The 19,531-nt window shown below is 35.9% G+C and overlaps 8 protein-coding genes across 10 annotated transcripts; 6 read left to right on the top strand and 2 right to left on the bottom strand.

The window, feature by feature from the left end:
• Positions 1–37: 37 nt before the first annotated feature.
• LOC124406828 (39S ribosomal protein L30, mitochondrial) lies at positions 38–1,041 on the bottom strand. The gene is made up of 3 exons (XM_046882453.1): positions 843–1,041; positions 620–746; positions 38–436 (listed from the first exon to the last, which is right to left on the bottom strand). Exons 1-3 carry the CDS (start codon positions 956–958, stop codon positions 149–151), a joined length of 531 nt encoding a protein of 176 aa, XP_046738409.1. The 5' UTR covers positions 959–1,041; the 3' UTR covers positions 38–148.
• A 507-nt stretch (positions 1,042–1,548) lies between these two features.
• Positions 1,549–5,590, top strand: LOC124406762 (conserved oligomeric Golgi complex subunit 8). The gene is made up of 10 exons (XM_046882338.1): positions 1,549–1,762; positions 2,102–2,173; positions 2,357–2,481; positions 2,606–2,881; positions 2,979–3,192; positions 3,280–3,440; positions 3,565–3,840; positions 3,981–4,169; positions 4,289–4,444; positions 4,576–5,590. Exons 1-10 carry the CDS (start codon positions 1,708–1,710, stop codon positions 4,900–4,902), a joined length of 1,851 nt encoding a protein of 616 aa, XP_046738294.1. The 5' UTR covers positions 1,549–1,707; the 3' UTR covers positions 4,903–5,590.
• Positions 5,591–6,050: 460 nt separating this feature from the next.
• LOC124406763 (peroxynitrite isomerase THAP4-like) lies at positions 6,051–8,779 on the bottom strand. 2 transcript variants are annotated; one of them, XM_046882340.1, is made up of 3 exons: positions 8,558–8,777; positions 7,293–8,150; positions 6,051–7,164 (listed from the first exon to the last, which is right to left on the bottom strand). In XM_046882340.1, the coding sequence occupies exons 1-3, from the start codon at positions 8,626–8,628 to the stop codon at positions 6,273–6,275; spliced, it is 1,821 nt and encodes a 606-aa protein (XP_046738296.1). In that variant the 5' UTR covers positions 8,629–8,777; the 3' UTR covers positions 6,051–6,272. The 2 variants fall into 2 exon arrangements, with proteins under 2 accessions (XP_046738296.1, XP_046738297.1); XM_046882341.1 differs by having other exon boundaries at positions 6,052–7,164; positions 8,665–8,779.
• A 725-nt stretch (positions 8,780–9,504) lies between these two features.
• LOC124406764 (leucine-rich repeat-containing protein 9-like) lies at positions 9,505–13,453 on the top strand. Of its 2 annotated transcripts, none has more exons than XM_046882342.1 (3): positions 9,505–10,311; positions 10,419–10,791; positions 11,056–13,453. In XM_046882342.1, the coding sequence occupies exon 3, from the start codon at positions 12,236–12,238 to the stop codon at positions 13,361–13,363; it is 1,128 nt and encodes a 375-aa protein (XP_046738298.1). In that variant the 5' UTR covers positions 9,505–10,311; positions 10,419–10,791; positions 11,056–12,235; the 3' UTR covers positions 13,364–13,453. The 2 variants fall into 2 exon arrangements, with proteins under 2 accessions (XP_046738298.1, XP_046738299.1); XM_046882343.1 differs by having other exon boundaries at positions 9,505–10,234.
• Positions 9,676–10,265, top strand: LOC124406537 (leucine-rich repeat-containing protein 9-like). The gene is made up of 3 exons (XM_046881973.1): positions 9,676–9,738; positions 9,816–9,950; positions 10,044–10,265. Exons 1-3 carry the CDS (start codon positions 9,676–9,678, stop codon positions 10,263–10,265), a joined length of 420 nt encoding a protein of 139 aa, XP_046737929.1.
• A 331-nt stretch (positions 13,454–13,784) lies between the features above and the next one.
• Positions 13,785–14,535, top strand: LOC124406538 (lumican-like). Its single transcript, XM_046881974.1, has 3 exons — positions 13,785–13,850; positions 13,989–14,359; positions 14,490–14,535. Exons 1-3 carry the CDS (start codon positions 13,785–13,787, stop codon positions 14,533–14,535), a joined length of 483 nt encoding a protein of 160 aa, XP_046737930.1.
• On the top strand, positions 14,450–15,014 carry LOC124406765 (leucine-rich repeat-containing protein 9-like). The gene is made up of 2 exons (XM_046882344.1): positions 14,450–14,683; positions 14,779–15,014. The coding sequence occupies exons 1-2, from the start codon at positions 14,546–14,548 to the stop codon at positions 14,953–14,955; spliced, it is 315 nt and encodes a 104-aa protein (XP_046738300.1). The 5' UTR covers positions 14,450–14,545; the 3' UTR covers positions 14,956–15,014.
• Positions 15,015–15,376: 362 nt separating this feature from the next.
• Positions 15,377–19,438, top strand: LOC124406539 (endoribonuclease CG2145-like). Its single transcript, XM_046881975.1, has 4 exons — positions 15,377–15,636; positions 17,231–17,390; positions 17,608–18,046; positions 19,199–19,438. The coding sequence occupies exons 1-4, from the start codon at positions 15,582–15,584 to the stop codon at positions 19,436–19,438; spliced, it is 894 nt and encodes a 297-aa protein (XP_046737931.1). The 5' UTR covers positions 15,377–15,581.
• Positions 19,439–19,531: the final 93 nt, after the last annotated feature.

Genomic DNA, 19,531 nt, shown 5'->3' on the forward strand with positions numbered 1-19,531 from the left:
ATTTACCTCATAGACTGCAAGCTTCTAATTTTCTTTCAAATAATCATATCAAGCTCATATCGAATAATAGACTATTCATTTCTTACGACAAAGGTGCTTAGACTTTGTTAACTAGCACATACAATTAAATATATTTGTCACAGTAGATCTACAGTGGATTGAGCCATCTGAGCCTCATTTCTTTGCGTATAGCTTCGCCCTCAAGCTTCTTCCAATCTTTTCTATATTCATCTATAGCATCTATTCGCTTTTGCTCAATTTCCACTTTAGGGTTAACCATAAAAGTGCCATTTTCATGTAGGTAGGATCCTTTCAAGCTCGCGGTTTTCGGTATTCCATCAGGACACTTTATTGGCGTGACTTTAATCAAATGTTTCACTTGCCACAGAAAAGCATTCATTTCTGGTGTGTTCTTTACAATGGTTACATCGCTTTTCTGAAAGTAAATGGAAAAACAAGATATTTAGTACAGTAGAGCTCGCTGCAAATCGTCGTCTAAAAAATAACCAACAATTTTTGTTCGGCTAGGCAAGTTAGTAAGAACATTTTTTGCTTCAATTCGAATTACAAGTACAGAGTAGGCAATAGATAAATCTGAAATTATTACGAAGCAACTCACCTTTTCCAAAAGATTTAGCTGATACATTATCTCCTTTTCCCACCACGGTGTTCCACGGAGTGGCTTAATTCGTTTAACCATAAATAATTTTGTTGGTACTATTGGAGGGTCGACATGATTTGGAGATCTAAAATCACGAAGAGTAATTGTTCATGCCGGTCTAATGCCAATAATAACGCAAGTATTACATACAATGATATTGAAAACATAACCTCATACTTACTTGGGAAAGTATGTTATCAACCCGTATTTTACACCTGGATCATCTTTATACTTTGGGTCATATCTTCTCGCGTAATGCCGAATGCCTCCTAATAACAGTTTTGTCATGGTTGACATAATTCCTCTGAAATGGGGACGAATGTTGGTCCAAAATTTCAGAGTTTTCACGGGTGCTAGTCAGTAGACAATACTTACACATTCAATGACTTACACCATGCATCAAGTCAACGTGCAGATCTACGACTCGGTCCACGTACAAGTTATTTAATAAACATAGGGACTCTGATGCACGTGATAAGCGCCTCTAATGGTCGAGATACTAACGCCTTGGGTTAAATTTTCGAGATGCCTTGACGGTAGGTGTGTCAGTAATCTACCAATACTCTGTCGTATTTGGTATCACGAACTCAGTGGATAAGATAGAGCATATTTACCGTAGCAACGAAGTGCGACAAACAAAACACAAGCATTGACGAATGATAAGACTGCAGCATGAATATGAAACGTGCTATTTCTAAGAAAAGAATGAAATAAAAAATTCAAAAATCCATAGAAATGGGTCAATGCCTGATGAAGTTTGTGCTAAACTGTCGACTTATGCCGCTAGTCGAATGAAAATTCAAATTTACGCGTGGAACGGCAATTCAATAAACGTCTGACTTCCCTCTATTATGATTATAGTCTTTCATTTCCGGTTTCCAGCTGACATTACGTCGTCGGCCTGATACATGATTCTGTCAGTTTTCTCCCACGTAGTCTTCACGTGTGTAATGTCTGAAAAATTAACCGTCAAGAGGCTTTGAATATAATGTTAATTTTGTAATAAAAGAATGTACAAGAGCGCTGACAGCACGCATTAAGGCAAAATGGATATAGAAACTGAGAAAGTTATCGATCTTATCTTTCCCGACGGGTTGCCAGGTTAGGTTAAAGAACAAACCTATTATGATCGAGCGTCTTTACCTATATCTGACCAATTCTCACGATATTATCGAGTTTCAGTAAAAATTTTTCCATGTAAACTTGTCGCACACCTAATAAATTTTTTTTCAAATTGTTAGCAGTTTAATATTTGTTACAATAACTCTCTGTATCGATGTAGATTAACTAAGAACTCAATCATAAGTGGATATAATTTTCTACACAGCGTACACGCAATCGTACAAAGTTTTCAAGTATCGTGCAATACTCGTAATGATTGATTTACAATATTAGGAAAAACAAATCAAGTTTTGGATTAATATGACAATTTGATTACAGAACCATGGAAGGAAAATCCTGACTTTTATCAGTATTTGTCAAAGTTGGGAGGCTTTGATGTGGAACAATTGAGTAAGTTATAAAATTTGGCATTGTGATGTGAAAGGATATCACTTATCCTGTCTATGTATTTGTAACTGTAACAACATAGTATAAATCTATCTCAATGCACCATTGTTAAAGATATAAGTGAAGCATTATTATACATTTGGAACTCGCTGTCATTATGAAATAATCTATTACTTATAATTGCAGTTAAGGAACCCGAGCATTTGACTGATGACAAAAATTCTGTACTGCTGCAAACTCAGGAATTAGCCTTTTCTAACTATAAGACATTCATCCGAACTGCTGAAAGTTCACGAGAAATATTCAGACAGGTAGAAACAAACAAAATTTGGCAAACTCAGCAATGCAAATTATGAGGGTGTATGCATGCTATTTTTAAAAAATAAGCGTCATAATTAATCACTGTGATGTTTAACATATGATTTTTTATTAAAGTTCAATGAGACTGAAAATCACTTGGATAATCTCATTCAAAAGTTACCAGACTTTGCAAAAAGTTGCCAGTCTTTTTGTGATGCTTCGAAAGATATCAACACACATCGTCGATTGAATGGTCTTACTTTAACCCGCAATGCAGAACTTCTTGAGATACTTGAAATGCCTCAGTTAATGGAGTCATGTTTAAGAAGTAACCAGTATAACGAAGCTCTAGAGTTATCTCAATATGCTAGGCAACTGGGCGCAAAACATGGAGACATTCCCATTATAGCTGTGAGTGATTTCTTATGAGTTTGATCATTTTTGCAAAGAAATGGCTGTCAAATTGGTTTGATGGTCTATCACTGAATTTGTTTTTTTTTCTCTCAAGTCCATTGTAGCAGAGATAGAAAATAGTTGGTCAGGAATGGTGAGCCAAGTTGTTGGTTCTCTAAGAGGAGATCTTCCGCTTCCAAGGTGTCTGCAGCTCGTTGGGCTGTTAAGATCGATGGATGCATTCACAGAACCTGAATTACGAATCAAATTCCTGCAGGCTAGAGATAGCTGGCTGCAAGGTTTATTGAATGGGATTCCCAAAGAAGATCGTGAGCATCTTTCATATATATTATGACCGCATCTACGTTGTTATTCAACATATTTACCCTCACATACATAAATTACTCTATTTTCAGCTAATCAACATCTAACAAAGACAATCGAATTATCAAGGATACATTTATTCAACATAATCACTCAATATCGGGCAATTTTCAATGATGATGATCACTTAACATCATCTCGGGATATTATCATTAATGAATCTGCGATATTTCATCATTGGCTAGAAGAAAAAGTAAATCCCTTCTTTGCCTTTTGATGAATTCCATAATCGATTACTATTTTATTATGTATCATCGCAAATGCGCAAGACTTGAGAGTGCCTTTTTTTCATGATTTACAGTCTTCTTAATTTTCAGATATTTCAATTTTTGACTACCCTTGAGCAAGATTTGCCCGGAGTGACTTCTATAGACTCAGTTCTTGGGCAGTGCACGTATTTTGGGTTATCGTTCAGTAGAGTAGGTGCAGATTTCACAGCAAGAATGTCTGACATCTTCATCAGTGCTATCGGTAACCGATACGAAACGGCTGTGCGTAGAACAACAAGAAAGTTTGAAAAAGACATGGAAACATTTACACTGATCAATAAATTACAAAGGGTCGATGTTAAAGCAGAAACATCAGGGCGCTCTGTGAGAATTTTATCATTTGTTCTATTTTATTAATCTAATTGAAAACCTGGTAGTCAGCCTTGTATTAAATAATACAAATGCATGTCTTCTTAGAGAAAAAAATACTAATTAATTGGAAACTCCATTCAATATCTTTACAGGAAAATCCTCCAGAACAATTGGTTGAATTTTTCCCCTTAGCTGAATATTGTAATGGACTAATATCAGCTTTCAATGAATTGAGATTGTGCGCTCCAGTTGCTCTAGCTGACAAGTCTACACATCTTTTGCAAGATTCTCTGCAAAGTGTAGCGAAAGCAATGCTCATATTTTACAAACAAGAACAACAGGTAAACTGTTCACAATGATTTTTATTTTCGCGTCCATGTGTTTCGTTCTTTATATGACCTAATATATACAATTTTAACTCACTCAATTGTTATAATATGGACCAAAATCAATGTTGCAGGCATTCACGGCTGCTGAACGAGACAACATGATCACATTTGCAGAATCATTGAATGAACATTTAATTCCTTACGTACAGTATTGTATACATGCAATCTTTCCACCAAATCAATGTGCCTCCAGCCTAGGCATCACTGTGAACCAGTTACAAAAAGAGGTGAGTGGAATTTTGTACTCCTTCTTCTCAACTTTGGCACTTATTTGAATATTTTGCATGTCTCAATAATTCGGTAGTTATTGTTATCAGTTTTTGGGGTTTACAAATTCTCAAAACTCTTTTTCTTTCAGAGTATTACCTATTTGGATCACAAAAGTATCACTCAACCACTAGCCCCGTTATTGCCAGTCAGACTAATTTCAAAAGACCCGATTTTACCTCAACCGACTGTCACAGGGCCTCTTCTTGATACGTCACAGAAAGAACTAATTTCCAGCAATGACCTTAATGTACTGGAACCTGGCGAAAACGCATCCAAAGAAACCATGAACACAAACACAATAAATGAGATGGAGAAAGATCTCGCACCGAATGTTGAAGTACCAAAAATACAAAGCGATACAGGTTTAGAATATAAAGAAGCAGTGATGACTGAAAATAATGACGCAACTGATTGAAATTAAATCTGCTGGACTGCATATATAATTGTACACGTTACTTGGGAAGATGTATGTGTGAATCATCATCCGGTACTGCAACGAGGAATGATATGCTTGGCCAGTAACGATTTAAAGTGTCTTAAAATATTTCATTTATATGGGCGGGGGAGATACAAATAAAGAATGTGGTACACAAAAGGTCATTTGCAAAGTACTGAAAAAAATTATTGAAATTATTACAGTAGGTGAATACAGATGATATAACTATGTTATTACGTAATATTTCATGCATCACTGCAGTTACCATTTCTACCTATAATCCGAATTGAAAAATGGTAATGATTTTTGACACTTGCAGTATATACAATATTTTGGTTACAAAATTTGCAAGTGTTGGTACCTAGTAATTTGGTAATGTGACGCAATTAATACCTGGTAATTGAATAATCGGATTATTATTTATTATAATATTGTCCGAACATGTGGCGTGATAATTACACTTAAATAAATATATTTATTGAATTTCGTAATTGTGCTCTGTTATCTCTATTTTTTCCACGCAGTATTCTTCAGTAGCAACGTATGCGCAATAATAATATCTAAATCTCTAATCTACTCAGAACAGAATTATAGAATCTAATTTTTGTATCACAAAGTTTTTTTTATCCAAGTAGCTTAACCAAGGATGTAATGCTGCATATAAGTTCAATATTCTTTATTAATAATATTCGATTATGTTTAATCGAGATAAAGCAAGAGATGTAAATGAATTATTATAAGAAAGCACTTTCTTTAGAATCGTTTATAAATTCGTTAACATGGTCTTCGGCAAATAACCAATTTAATGACGAAGTATAAGATAGTTTTTGTATTGTACCCAGTCACATGTCTTGGCACGTTTTTCTACATACTTTATTTTGTATTACTTCATTTTCGAGCACCAGTGCTGCCTATATAATTGAAACGTAAACATATCCTTGATCCAAGTTTCTGTAATCGATCAATATTATATCCTATCAGTTCGTTGAAAAAAAATTGCTCTGACGCATGCAAGTAATTTTTGACGTTTAACGTACATGTAACATTCCGTGCCAGAAGACCACAAAATGACCCCAATTATTCTGAATTTTTTTCAGTTCGTAAATAAGCATGCATTCTTGAGCAAAGTTAACTCATCTCCGATTCTGCTGTACCTTGTGTACTTTTTTACGAACTTCTTTTATGTTACAGAATACTTTTCTCAGAAATATCTGCCACTTCAATGTGTCCAAAACAAAGCATACGACACTTTTGATACAAAGTTTACAACCATCTTTAAACATACATATATTGCAACATCAAAATGTATTTACAATCATTTAATCGAAAATGTATCGACCTCGAAATGTTTATGTATCAAGAAGTCCCGGATCTGGGAGCTCTTCATTGAAATTTAAGATCGGTATGTTTTTGCAATCACTTATTTCAATCCATTCTTCATCAATTTCTCCAATGATTTCACCACAATCTCCGGTATTTTCTCGAGTTTGACTGTAACCATCAGTTTTCGTCTGGATACTGTCCTCTTCAATCCTGTGCGTCAGCCTGCTTTCATCTTTCTTTTTTTCTGTTACTTCAATTTCTTCTATTAATTCAATTGTTTCTGGAATTGTTTCAATCAATATGCACTCTTCGTCGCTCGAAGCTGTTCCTAAAGGAGCAATATTGGGCGAATTTGGTTTAGTGGAAATTTGTTTTGAGTGGCGCATCATGTAACTTTGCTTAATTTTTCTCACATCTTGGAGTAATTTTTCATACTCGTCCTCCTCTCGTTTCATCCAGTCGAGTGCAGTTGGATTGTTTGTCCGTCGCAAATTAGATATCGCCGCAATTTCCCTTTCATCATTCTCCTTCATCTTTTTACTCAAGTTAGCCATTTGTATCTGCAACTTCCTGACTTTTTCCAATTCTCGCATGTGTCTCTGCCTTAACACTTTGAGTTTCATCTCTCTGACGTCTTTCAACAATTTTTCATATTCCTCCTTCTCACGTATTAACCAGGTCGATTTAGGCCCAGTCTGCTTACTCCCTACTCTCGAATTTGGCAGTACAACTTTTTCGTGACTACTTTCTTCCATCTTCTCCTCTAGTTCTGTCAGATGCAGCTGTAACCTCATGATTTTTGACTGTTCTCGCTGTCGTCTCGCCTTCAATTCCTCAAGTCGTTTTCGAAGTTGGTCAGAATCTTGCTGGTCTTCAGTATTTGGAGATTGAACTCTGCTGGCAGTTGAGTGACTGTACCTGCTGACACAGTATGTATATTATAGTATATCAGCTTAAGGTACTTCTAAAGTTATCAAAAAATGTTAAGAGACCATCCTCTCTCCCATAGGAACAGTAGGAGCTAACAAATTATGGGCTGTACTCACGTCTGATCTTGAGATGTGATTTTCCCCTTTGATTTCACTAGAGTTGGCACACAAGAAGTGTCTTTTACTTTTGACTCTTTATTAGTGTACTGTTTTACTTTTGGTATGGAACTTTTATTGGGATTACTGGATATCATAGACTTTCTAGGGGATTTTTTACTGACTCTAAAGTTCTTTTGGTCAACATCTTCATCCGATTGTTTTGAAATCCACAATTTCTTTCCAAATGTGACAGTATTAGAATTGTCTTCATTTTCTCTATGAGCTGGTAAATAAATAGTTTCAAACTGCGTCGCGTTTGAAGTGACTTGAACATCGGCAAGATTTTTATATACAGTGATTTTAAGTAAAGGTTTCTCACTGCTTAAATCATTGGTGGAAACTTTTTCATTTGGTTTTGATAAAATCTTTCTTAACTTGGAATCTATTCCAAATTTCACTTCAGTCTCATTTGATTCACCGTGTTTTGCATGTACTAGTGCTACAGGCACTGCAGGTTTTCGTTTTAGTAATGTTACTTTACTTCTGTGTGGTTCACTTTCATGAATTATTTCTTCGGGTATTTGTGTTCTATTTATCTGTACTAACGTAGTACCAGATTTCACGTGTACTGTGTTTTGACTCTGCTTCTTTACTCGACGCCTAATTCCTTTGTTAACAGGCATTTTTCTCTCACAGGGAAATATCGTAGGTACAGCATTAGGCAACAAATAAGGATTTTTCTTGTTCAGGTGCCAGGCAATATATTTCCTATGGAAGTGTTCGCTACATATCTGACTGATTTCTGATGGCTTGAATCCTGTATTGTTAATTTGCAGCAGCCATCTGTTGAGTAATGATGTGTTTTCCAAAGGAAATCTGAAAATTGAGTATATAAATATAGGCAAACATAAATAAATGGCTATGAATAATCTTACAGAAATCAATCTTGAAAACGGAGACAATTTAGGGTTTAACAATCCTGTTAGTTTTACTCAAAGCACAGAAGACGCGAGAGAAAAAAAGGAATCATTGAGACTCATTATCAAGCCAATTCAACAATGAAACCAGTTCCACAGTATACATATTAGAATGGAAAAATGCAGAATACTTCAGGCTGCAGTTGATTCATCATGGCTTTGCGATAACTAAAATACGACTTAAGTTGCGAAATTTGAAAAATTATCAAGCTTTTAATTGATTAATTGTTATTTCTTTACATGAGTTGCGTAGTTTTGGAATGAGTACATGCTTAAAAAGTAAAAAAGATTCAAGTGTACACGTACTTAAAGTATCCGATACGCTTGTTATTAGTTTCTTTATAACTATCACAACCCGTGATGCAACAGCTTTGCATTTTTTTGCATTTAAGATATTTTCAATTTGGGCTTACGGAAAGTTTATTTTCTGGAGCACTGAAACTCGGAGAATGCATCAAACGGTGAACCTAACCTCTCGTGTGTTGTTCTCTGACCGTTGACGTTAAAAATTCAATCGGCAGCCAGAAATCGACTTTCGAGTTTCGATTGCAAAACCTCGGTCGGACATGGTTGGAAATTTGACGAGTCTTGTATTTTTGAAATTTGGTCAAGTCGAAGAAACATCGCGTTCATTTTAGTCAACCTGTCGAGAACTCTGACGTATATATTGCCATGGACACGCAGTCGAGAAAGAAGAAAAGAGGAGAAAAATCAGGGAATTCAGGCCAGTTGGATTTTATAATTTCCGAACCTCTCGAAGTGAAGAAAAACGAATTATACCTGTTTGCTTGTGAAGCATCACACTTCCAAAATCTTATTTCGACGCATCGAAGTTTGCATACATTGGTGATAATTGGGCAACCCGGGATCACATCCCTGAACGGCATTTCGAACCTCATAAATCTTCAAGAATTATGGGTAGTAGAATGCCTTGTACAGGTAAAGCAGATTAAGCTAGGTCCATTTTTTCTCTTCCATCAAATTTGAACAGAATCGATGAGAGAAGTATTTCGTTTACTCTTCACTGCGGGAGTATTCGATTCTTATATTATTTTGAAAAACCATTTACCTTACTGGGCTGGTATTTTGCATTCGTATTCATTCACGTCCAAAGTGACTCCAAAAAATTTGTACAAAGAATTTTATTGGTAATTGTACAAGTTACAGCCAGGCGCATAGCCAATATACGTACGATTGAAAAAATATTGTCTTGTGAGCAAAGGTCTCAAAACTTTAGAAATTTAATCTTAATCTGCATATTTTTACGATATCGAATTATTAGAACAAGCAATATTTAAAAATCTTTTTTTGCCGTACTATAGTAAAATGCGATTCCAATTCTTCAGGATATCTCAGACCTTGAAAGATGTTGCAAGTTGGTAAAGTTGTATTTGTACTCGAACAGTATCAACGAAATACCAAACATGTCGAACAGTACGGAATTGAAATTATTGTCGCTATCTGGAAACAAAATTTCTCATCTCGAGGTGAATTATGAATAGATCTTCATCCGGTTGTAGCTGGATGATAGAATTTGAAAACTGATACGTAATTGTGTTTTTAGAATTTCAACAGTATGCCAAAGCTGCGAGAATTATACTTGGCAAATAATAGAATAAAAAAGATTGGAGATAGCTTTTTGCAAAGTCCACGTTTGACCGTCATGAATTTAGCTGGAAATACTTTATATCAGTTACAGGTATGAAATTCCTCTCCGTAAACATTAGATTATTTTGGTGGAAGGTATTGTAATTAATAGTGAAATAATTTTTATTCCATCTTGCTGAAACAGGATATTCAGAATCTTTCCTTCCTCCCGAGTCTACAGTCCGTCGTTTTTGCTGATCCAATGTACGGCGAGTGTCCACTAGTCTCGTTGTCAGCCTACCGATATTTTGTCATAAACTATCTGCCTACCTTGAATGAATTGGATCACTACCGGATCACCAGCGAGGAACGTTCTTACGTAACGGAATTTTTCAAGTACCCACATTTTGTAGATTTCATTCCATAAATCTGGCTTGTGGTATTAGATCAGTACACATTCAAAATATTGTCCTGTAAGGTTTTAATTTTGAACAGATTAACGGTAGACGTGATCTTTAGGTACATTATATTAGTATGTTCCTCTCGTTTTACGCAATAATAGTTACAGTTTATTCTGCAGGAGTAAAATAATGTTTTATAACATGCTGTGGCACAAGTATTTGGACAATTTCGCAAAGTCTCTTAAGGAACGTCTCACGGAGAGCAAGCAGCGAATCCGAGAGTATCGAGAAGATATTTACATCGCTAAGCTGAGACAGCTACGGGTTGGGTCTTACAAATTGAACACATCGTAAAAATTTGCGAAATAATATTCAAAAAAATATCTGTAATTTCATATTTTATTGTCACAGTAGATTACTAGAAATAACGAGGTTCCCGCGATATCAAGAGAGTTGCTATCCCATGAGATTTTGCGAGAGATATACTCTGATGTTGACGCCTATGACGCTTTGAAGGAACAATGGATAAAGAATGCCAAAATTAAGTTTGAAGTATGAGCCAAACTGTATTTCTTTTATACACGTGCATGATACTAGTAGTTCCATTTTAGTCTATAGTACCCATCAGGTACTTTCAGGTATTAGTTCAGTGTTACTAGACGGTTCTTCGCATTGTGCTTATTTCTTACGTAATTATCAACCAATTAATACTCAATTATGCTATAACTGATGGTCAGGTTTTTTGCTAATATTATCCACGTATATTCTACTTGAAATAAGTTCTCATTTTATCAGATTATATTTGTGCATGGTCAGATGCTGCAGCGACAATTGAGCTTAACAGTCCAGCATTGTGGCAATATGAACTTCACCCAGTACATGCCAGGTGCAGGAAATGCACTTGTTCAGATATGTCAGGACATATGCAATGATTCGCTTTGTCCCACTGTGAAACAGTAAGTACAGTATAATCGAAAAAACTGACAATGACCGACAACGTCAATTAGCTGAAACACAAATACTCAGTATTAAAAATGCTGTAAGGAAGAGTTAAAATCTATTTGAATCATTAAATTGGTTATGACCACAATTACTTTGACAATTTCAGGGATCTAGGAATAATAGGTGTCCACGTTCATTGTGTTACAAAAGTTGTTAATAACACAAACGACGCTCTGCGCTTGTGTAATTACTTCAATGAAAGTACGACGGATGAGGAACAGTCGTCGGACTCTGTATTTACATTTTTAGTGAAACCTGTCGAGGTTGTGGGGTTTGAAAAGTGGCCTTTCGATGTCTTTGAACAAGAGTTCTTTGATGAGGTAACTCGTCAACTTTTCGTACTATACGAAAGCTGTCGGATGTGTGTAAAAAGGATTCGCTGTTTGTTGCCAGTGACACATAGAATTTGGTGTTCGCAAATGTAATGTCGTGTCGTATACGAAATTGAATGGAATGATTTTCTCTTGGTAGAGAGAAATAATAACCAGCGATTGCCTTGCCGCTGCTGATGCTGAATGGGCAGCCAGAATTTCTTCGAAGCAAAAGTCTTCAATTGATCCATTATATTCACCCAATGAACACCGAATAGCAATCCTCGTTCAGCTGCCACTCTCTGTGCTGACGACGAAGTAATAGTTCAATTTTCATTCATGCTCACCGCATTTAGCACATATTAGAATACTAGACGGGAAGTCTGTATAATCGTTACTAATGTGCCATTTGCTAAATATCCTGTAAGGGTCGAAAAACAGGACAATTATCACAGGATGCATTTGGGGTTTAACGAGGATACTTGTCGGTGTCTGTCCATTGTAAATCCCGAACATGCGAAGCCTGTTTTTGCCGTGGAGTATGAATACATCTTTGAGGTATTGTCGTTCGAGTACATTGTCTTTGTTATTAGCATTCAACTGTTATATTGCAGGCTAATTTTCACTCGCTAGAGATATTGCTTACATATTTCCTTTCCGCATAGAATGGATCTGAAAAGTACATGTCCAAGAAACCTCGCCGTGAAGTGGTCCGATCAAATCCAACGAATACTTGGCCAATTTTAGACTTTGCAAATTTACTCAAGTGTCTGAGTTTGATGGAACTTGATATTTGCAAACTGCAAATTATTGACCTCTGTGGTCATGGTATCTATAAACTTGGTGCTATGACTGATTTGCCAAACTTGAGAGAACTAAATCTCAGCTACAACAAACTAACTGCGATACCAGACTCGTCTATGCTGAAAAGTGTCAGAAAATTAGACGTCAGTTTTAATGAAATTCAATCATTTGGGATGGACACATGTTTACCATTGCTGGAAAGCTTGAACGCTGCATGGAACAGTCTTTTCGGATTTATCGAGTCCTTGGAATCTCTTAAAACTATCGCTCCAAATTTGATTACTCTCAATGTCAAGCACAACCCATTCAACGACGTCATTACAACAGAAGCCACGTCTTCACTAGCGCAGGCCGCTATACCGTCATTAAAGTATTTTAACGAGAAGACGTTTTGTCATACTACTCATGCAGGACATATCAATCAACATCCTTGGATAATCGACCATTTTGAAATGGCAGACTGGGCCAAGTTGAGAGTCATCAAGCATAATCTGGAGGGTGTCATTTCGGAACCTAATAAACGTTTGACCTCACCGTTACTAATTAATAACACACAATTGGAAAACGTTCAGTATGCCAACTTGGTAGACAATCAGTTGAGTGGCGTGGAATTCATTACAGAATTTCAACAACTAAAAGAGATTTATTTGGCGAATAATCTGTTGACAAAAATTTTACTCGACAAGTCTGCAAACAATTTGACTAAGCTGAGTCTCTGCTGCAACTTTGTCGTGAAAATGGATGGGATAATACAGGAAAATCTTCCAGTCTTGAATTACCTCGACTTGTCCAATAACCTGATTACTTCATTGACTTCAATGGGTGTTTTTTACACTTTGACCGAATTTTACTGCTCTCATAATAATATCAGTACACTTTCCCAAATATGTAATCTGAAGAATTGGATTGGGCTCAAGATTGTAGACATCTCAAATAATCCAATTGATTGCACGAGTTTATGCAAGAAGTTTATAATATTCCACATATCCAAGGTCGAAGTAAGATGATCGACACTCAATAGTTTCTCCGTATAAAAACCTGCTATTCAAATTGACTGTTCGTGACCAGTTTTGATTATTTTCATTGCATTGCGGCATTCACAGTATCATTATAACGCAATACAATATTGATATTATAACACCACATGCGAATTTTTTTCCATTTTTAGAACAGTCAGCTTTTACGTACGCTAGTCTGCGAATTTTCATTATTATCTGTAGGGTGAAACCCTTGCCATCATATTTCACTTGCTATCTGCTGCATTTACAAGTTGGCGTAACATGATTCTTTCGATTATTGGAATCCTTAAAAGTTGAAGTCTTAATTCTCCATGATTAGTATGTCGGTGGTGAGTGTGTGACCAGTTCGGATATATTAGAAGCGAATCAAACATTTGGGGGTTCTTTGGACAAGGACACGATTGTTAACATGCCGAATGTCAATAATCTGCAAAATCTCAAGCAGCTCAGCATCACTAACTGTGCTATAAAAAAAGTATTTGAGATACCTTCTGGACGCTTACAAAATTACGTATCACTTGCATTTAAATCTGATCTGATTTGCTACTACCAATTGTGTGGTCGAGACAAGTCTTGGATTCTCTGAAATTTCTCTAACCGTTGATGGTTACAGGTGAATCTGACAGAGGATCTCCTACCCAATCTCGAAAGTTTGGATCTTCGACAGAACCAAATCACAACTTTGTGCGGTCTCCATACTCTGAAAAAGTTGCAAACATTAAGTCTGAGCCACAACCAAATCGGGAGATCGATGACTGTTTATCAGAAAGATTTAGTCCTGCCCAAACTTTTATTTCCCAATTTGGTTACTCTCTTCTTAGATCACAATGGCATTCGATCTCTGGTGGAATTTAATTTTCAAAGCATGCCGATGCTAAAATATCTCTTCTTGCAACACAACGAGTTGCAGGACGTCAATGGTACCGAAAATGATAATTCACGATTTCAGTGTATCCTTCGTGTTCGATCGATACGAAATACAGGGTGAGTTTTTTCCAGTGTCCCATTGAGAGGAGCTTGGCTGTGCTTAGATTCCACATGTCTCCACGAGAAAACTCACCCTGCATATTTTTTTTCACATACTCATGTAAATTTAATACAAATTATTTGACAGGAGTGCAAGGCTGTGCGGGATTGGAAACTTTGGTGGTGGATCATAATAAAATTCAAATGATTACAGAAGAGGATTTTCACTCGGAAAATAATATTAGATCATTTCTCTCAGAGTACAATAAAATAAAATTTCTGAACTTTGTCAGACGTCTTTCAAAAATTGAAAAGCTATTTGTCTCTAACAACAAATTGTCTGTGCGTAACGATCAATTTAATAATTCTTCAATGCTTTGTCATCGCGATTTGTAATCCGACTATACTTATCTAATAGTTTCTGAATTTTCGCATAGGACAAGGATCAGATCAAGAACCTAGGCCAATTAAAACGTCTGAAGGAAATCACAATACTCGGAAATCCTCTTTGCAAAAGAACAAATCATTACAAGCTCGCTTTGCAAGCTCTGGTCACGTTGAGGCGTATCGACGGTCATTCAGTAATGCCGAAAGACTATTTAGACGATGAATAGTATATTTTAACGATTACAATTATGTCTGTGCGATATTCTACGAGTGTAATATTAAGTCTTTTTAACAATGCCATGTAAATACTATCGAAACACTAAATGTTTTGATTTCTGAACAGTCTTTTGAAATTTCTGTATGACGCAATAATCTTATTCTATGAATGTACTTTGGTTATCTAAACAGAAATATTTCATAATATATGGTCACTGAAGGTAGGCACCATGCTGAACAAGTCAGCAGGTACACGTAAATTTCATATTTTCCTATAGTAGAAAATTCCATTGAAATGACCATCTAACTGCGACATTATTGCATCAGTGCTGCTTAGGCTTTGATGATAATCATAATACATGAGATTTTCCTCGGTCGATAACGACTGATTATAGCATTCTTTTGAAATTTAGTTACAGATTTGGTATACACATACATTGTTCCACGTCTAAATGGGGGAATCAGTAGGTCAGAGGTCATAATGCCTCCAAAAGCCATCGCAGAGTTCATCTTTGAGATCCGTAGACTCAAGACCTAGTGAAGAATTGTTTGGCATGCACACTCGCAGTCTAACGACCACGTTATTACCTATTTGAAATATTTTACAAGTAGTATCACTGTTGATACGTTGCATACAATGCGAAGCAAACGATGGACAGGATTCTTCATGGTTGCAATCACCATTTTTGTTGGTAAGTTTACGACCATCTGTAAGGCATCGTTTAGCCTGCTAAAGAAATGAAGCTTTTAAGATTCTCAAAAACTCATTATGTGCAGTTGCAAATAAATTATTGGGTAAAATATTACACACAAAAAACATATCATATTCGTATTGAATTGACATTTACCCTTAAAATACGGCATAATGAAAAACCATGAAAAGACGGCGAGTAGACCGCCAAGAAATTCTGTTGAAACACGATTCACCTGCATTTGGGTTTAGCCAACTGTTTTGCGAATATATAGTTACGAATGCATAATATCTTGATATGAAATTAAGTAAGAGTTCGTGAAAGAAAAAATTGATCGATACAATAAATATTACGTATCCGATACGTAATATCTGGTAAGTTCATGCACCTCTTAGTATAGGCTTACAACAAAATGCAATAATCGGTGTTGCAATATTGTAATTGTCATTTTTTGTAATTATCAACATTTCAATAACTGTTTTAATACAGATGTTTTTGTTGTTTCACGTTAGAAAACATTTTGCTTCCGCATGGTAAAAATAGTTACACACACACGCACACGTATGTATACATATTTTTAATATTTTTAAAATAAACGTTTACCTTCTGAACATAATATTAAAGCATAAATATTACACGTTCGAAAAACAATAATATTTTGAACTGAAAAAATAATTCATTGTAATCATATACTGTTTTTACGCAATACATATATTAGGGTTATTTTTTTTCGACTATTTTTTTTTCAGTCCCCACCTAAAGTTTTGTTGGATATGTCGAACCAAAAATTGCCTGAGAGTTATAGCCCTTAATATTAATATTAAGTACTTTCCCTGGGCGTGAAAAGATATTGTCATATTGCAATATTTAATAGTTTAATGATACCCATTTTTCTTTTGCCCAATTTTCATTGAACTATTGTGATTTTCTATTGTGATCACATATTGCTCTTATAAAACTACTTTTGATACTGACTGTCGTAAATCCATACGGTAGAAAGATATTCTTATTCCTAGTAATACTATAATGATATTTTAAAGATTCAAGCGAGAAGCGATAGTATAAATTTAAAGGATTGTTATTGATGTTAAATTTATTCTTATTTACAATTTTTAATAGTTTATTCTGATGTTTTTCCAAAAGATTTAAGCAATTAGAGTATGGTATGGAAAAATGCATAATACAGCATCATCAATGTTTCAGTTATTATAATCTTGGAGAGCTTATGAAATAACCGTTAAATATTTTGTTGTGTTTTGAATGTATTCAATATGCTTATCGCATTTCATTTTGCAGTCAAATTTAACTCCCAAGTTCCTACATGTTTCAACTCTACTTAAGATTTACCCGTTATCTGAGATATTTAAGTTTACCAGAACGCTAGTGCAGTGGTAACCAAAGGTCATATAAACAGTTTTGTCAATAATTAATGATAGCTTATTTAACGCCTATATAAAGCCAGCCATTGATAACAAAGTCAAGAAAAAATTCTGAGAAGTCCCGGCATATTTCAAGCGAAGCATATTAAGTGACTTGAAGTATAAAGTCTATAAAAGTTGAAATTTTTTAACGTTGTATTAATTGTGATCCTCAGGATGCATGGGAAAAAAGGAAAACAACGTCACCAAGTCGGAACTAAAGCAGTTGACGGAAGAACTTTATGGCAATGAAGATCGGAACTTTCAATCTCATGTTGAGATCAATTTTCAGGGCAAATTGACGAAGAGGAAATTCAGCGACGTTGCGCCCCAACCGTAAGACAATTGTGGCTCATCTAATCCATAAAATCCAGATGTAGATTTAATAATTATCTCAGACATTCAATGTTCTTGAGAGCATGTTGTAAAAATATTATTGTTATTATGATGTGGCGATTACCGCTCTAGCGTTGAAAATCTTGTAGTAATACTAGAATCAATTCTGCACTAGATGACAGATAACCAAAGACATGCATATGATTTCGGCATATAGGTTGTTAGCCGTGGATGACGAGATTCTTGAAAATCCAGTAGTAAAAAGCCTTCGCAAGTTGTTCGACAATTACGAAATGGATACGAGTAAAATGGAGAATGTAACCCCTGAGGAAAGAGGGGAAGAAGAAAGGTTTCTGGACGCTTTACTCGAGACTCCCTCGATTAATCGTACGATGAACTTCTTGTCCGATCATGGCCTTTTCGGAAATGGCAATCGCACATACAGAGAAATACTTAAGCATGTTTGGTTCTATCAGTATCCAAGACATCAAAGAATCAATGTAGCTACAAGTTCAGCGTTCGAGCATATTTTTTGCGGGGAATTGAAAAATGGCAGACAATTAATAGGTTTTCACAATTGGGTATCTTTCAACAATGCCGAGAGGTCTGGTGACATGGAATACTGGGGATACAGATGGAAGAGGTCCTTGGCAAATGTGAGTTAAACTGTGATTGTAAGACAGACGTCGATGGATTCATTATGTTATAAGTGTGAAAATGGTGGCTAACAACTTCACTGCACTTTTTAGAAATTCTATCATGGACCAGAAATGTGAATTTCAAACGCTCAATGCTTCATTCTTCGAAAACTGAACCAGGAAGTGTACAGTTAGCACTAATACATCAATCTTCTTCTTGGTTTTTTTTTTCTTTTGTTTTCTTGATAACTCTATTACCTGCACCGAGTGTGTAATAACTTATTTTGCGGTGCATAAGTATCATAGGTATATACATACATAAAGTCATGGTCAATTCAAACGAACCATTCATTACATCGGTGATACCGATTTGTAATTATTGTGAAATCCGTAGACGGAATTTTTTATTTTCATGGACAAGCATTTTGTTTTTGTGTACTTTGGTTTAAAAGATTTCCGGTAGGACGAGTCGTGTGAGTCGGTAAAGTCTCCGATGACGATCACGAATTCATTTAGCGCGCGATGGAGATCGTGATTACACAAGTCTTAGCTTAAGTGTTGCTTCGGTCAATATGTATTACCGTAATTAAGGTCTTAAAAATGTCAAGGTCGTAAAAAAATATATGACCTACTCTGAGCCCACTATCTTACGGTTCTTATTTGTAGGCTCAGAGTAATAGCTATTTATGTGGCATGCCCGTAAACCGCCTGTTTTTTTGGCAAGGACAAAGATTTCAGGACCAGCTGAAGGCGAGCCGGAAGCGAGCCGGAAGCGAGCCGGAAGTGAGTACTGAAATTATCCGAGTCAAAAACCGGTTTACGGGCATGCCGCATACAATATTTTTTACGGTATGAGCATTGAAAAGCAAAACGAAGAGTGAGGTTATGTCGCGTTCTGTTCGACGAAGCTACTTTATTCGGCAGTTTGCGATGCGCACTTCGAACTGCGCATCAAAACTGCGGAATAAAGACTTTATTCCGCGACTTCGTTCGCTGCCGTGTAAAGCGTTACTTTACGCAACGAAAACTGCCACAAAAAGTGAACTTTTCAATGTCCATGCCTTAAAAAAGAAATTCTACTCAGTTTTACTTGTGTTTCTTCGAATATCATATTGCCAGAAGTGTTTACCGTTCTGCAGATACTTAATATTAAAAATAATTCTTTTTCAGACCACCATTCCCGCCGTGGTATATGCGACCTACCGTTACGTTGGAAAGGTGAAGTCGTCGTCATTTTTTGTCGGAACTTCGCCAGAGTTGGAAATATCCTTGTATACACTTTGCTATTTTGCAAGACCTGATAAATACTGCCATATATCGATGGATGGAACCAATTTCGGAATCCGCACCAACGTTATGAGACATATTGGTCGTGAGGCTCACTTAGCTTCAGCATATGCGACACTGTGAAGACCATGAGTGTAATTCAGCATTTTTCAACATTATTAGTCTTATTCTCGAAGAGTGGCGTTTCATCTTAAAAACAGATTCAATACCTGCACT

The sequence above is a fragment of the Diprion similis genome, chromosome 6 (assembly GCF_021155765.1).
Source record: "Diprion similis isolate iyDipSimi1 chromosome 6, iyDipSimi1.1, whole genome shotgun sequence".
NCBI classification, from domain to species: domain Eukaryota; kingdom Metazoa; phylum Arthropoda; class Insecta; order Hymenoptera; family Diprionidae; genus Diprion; species Diprion similis.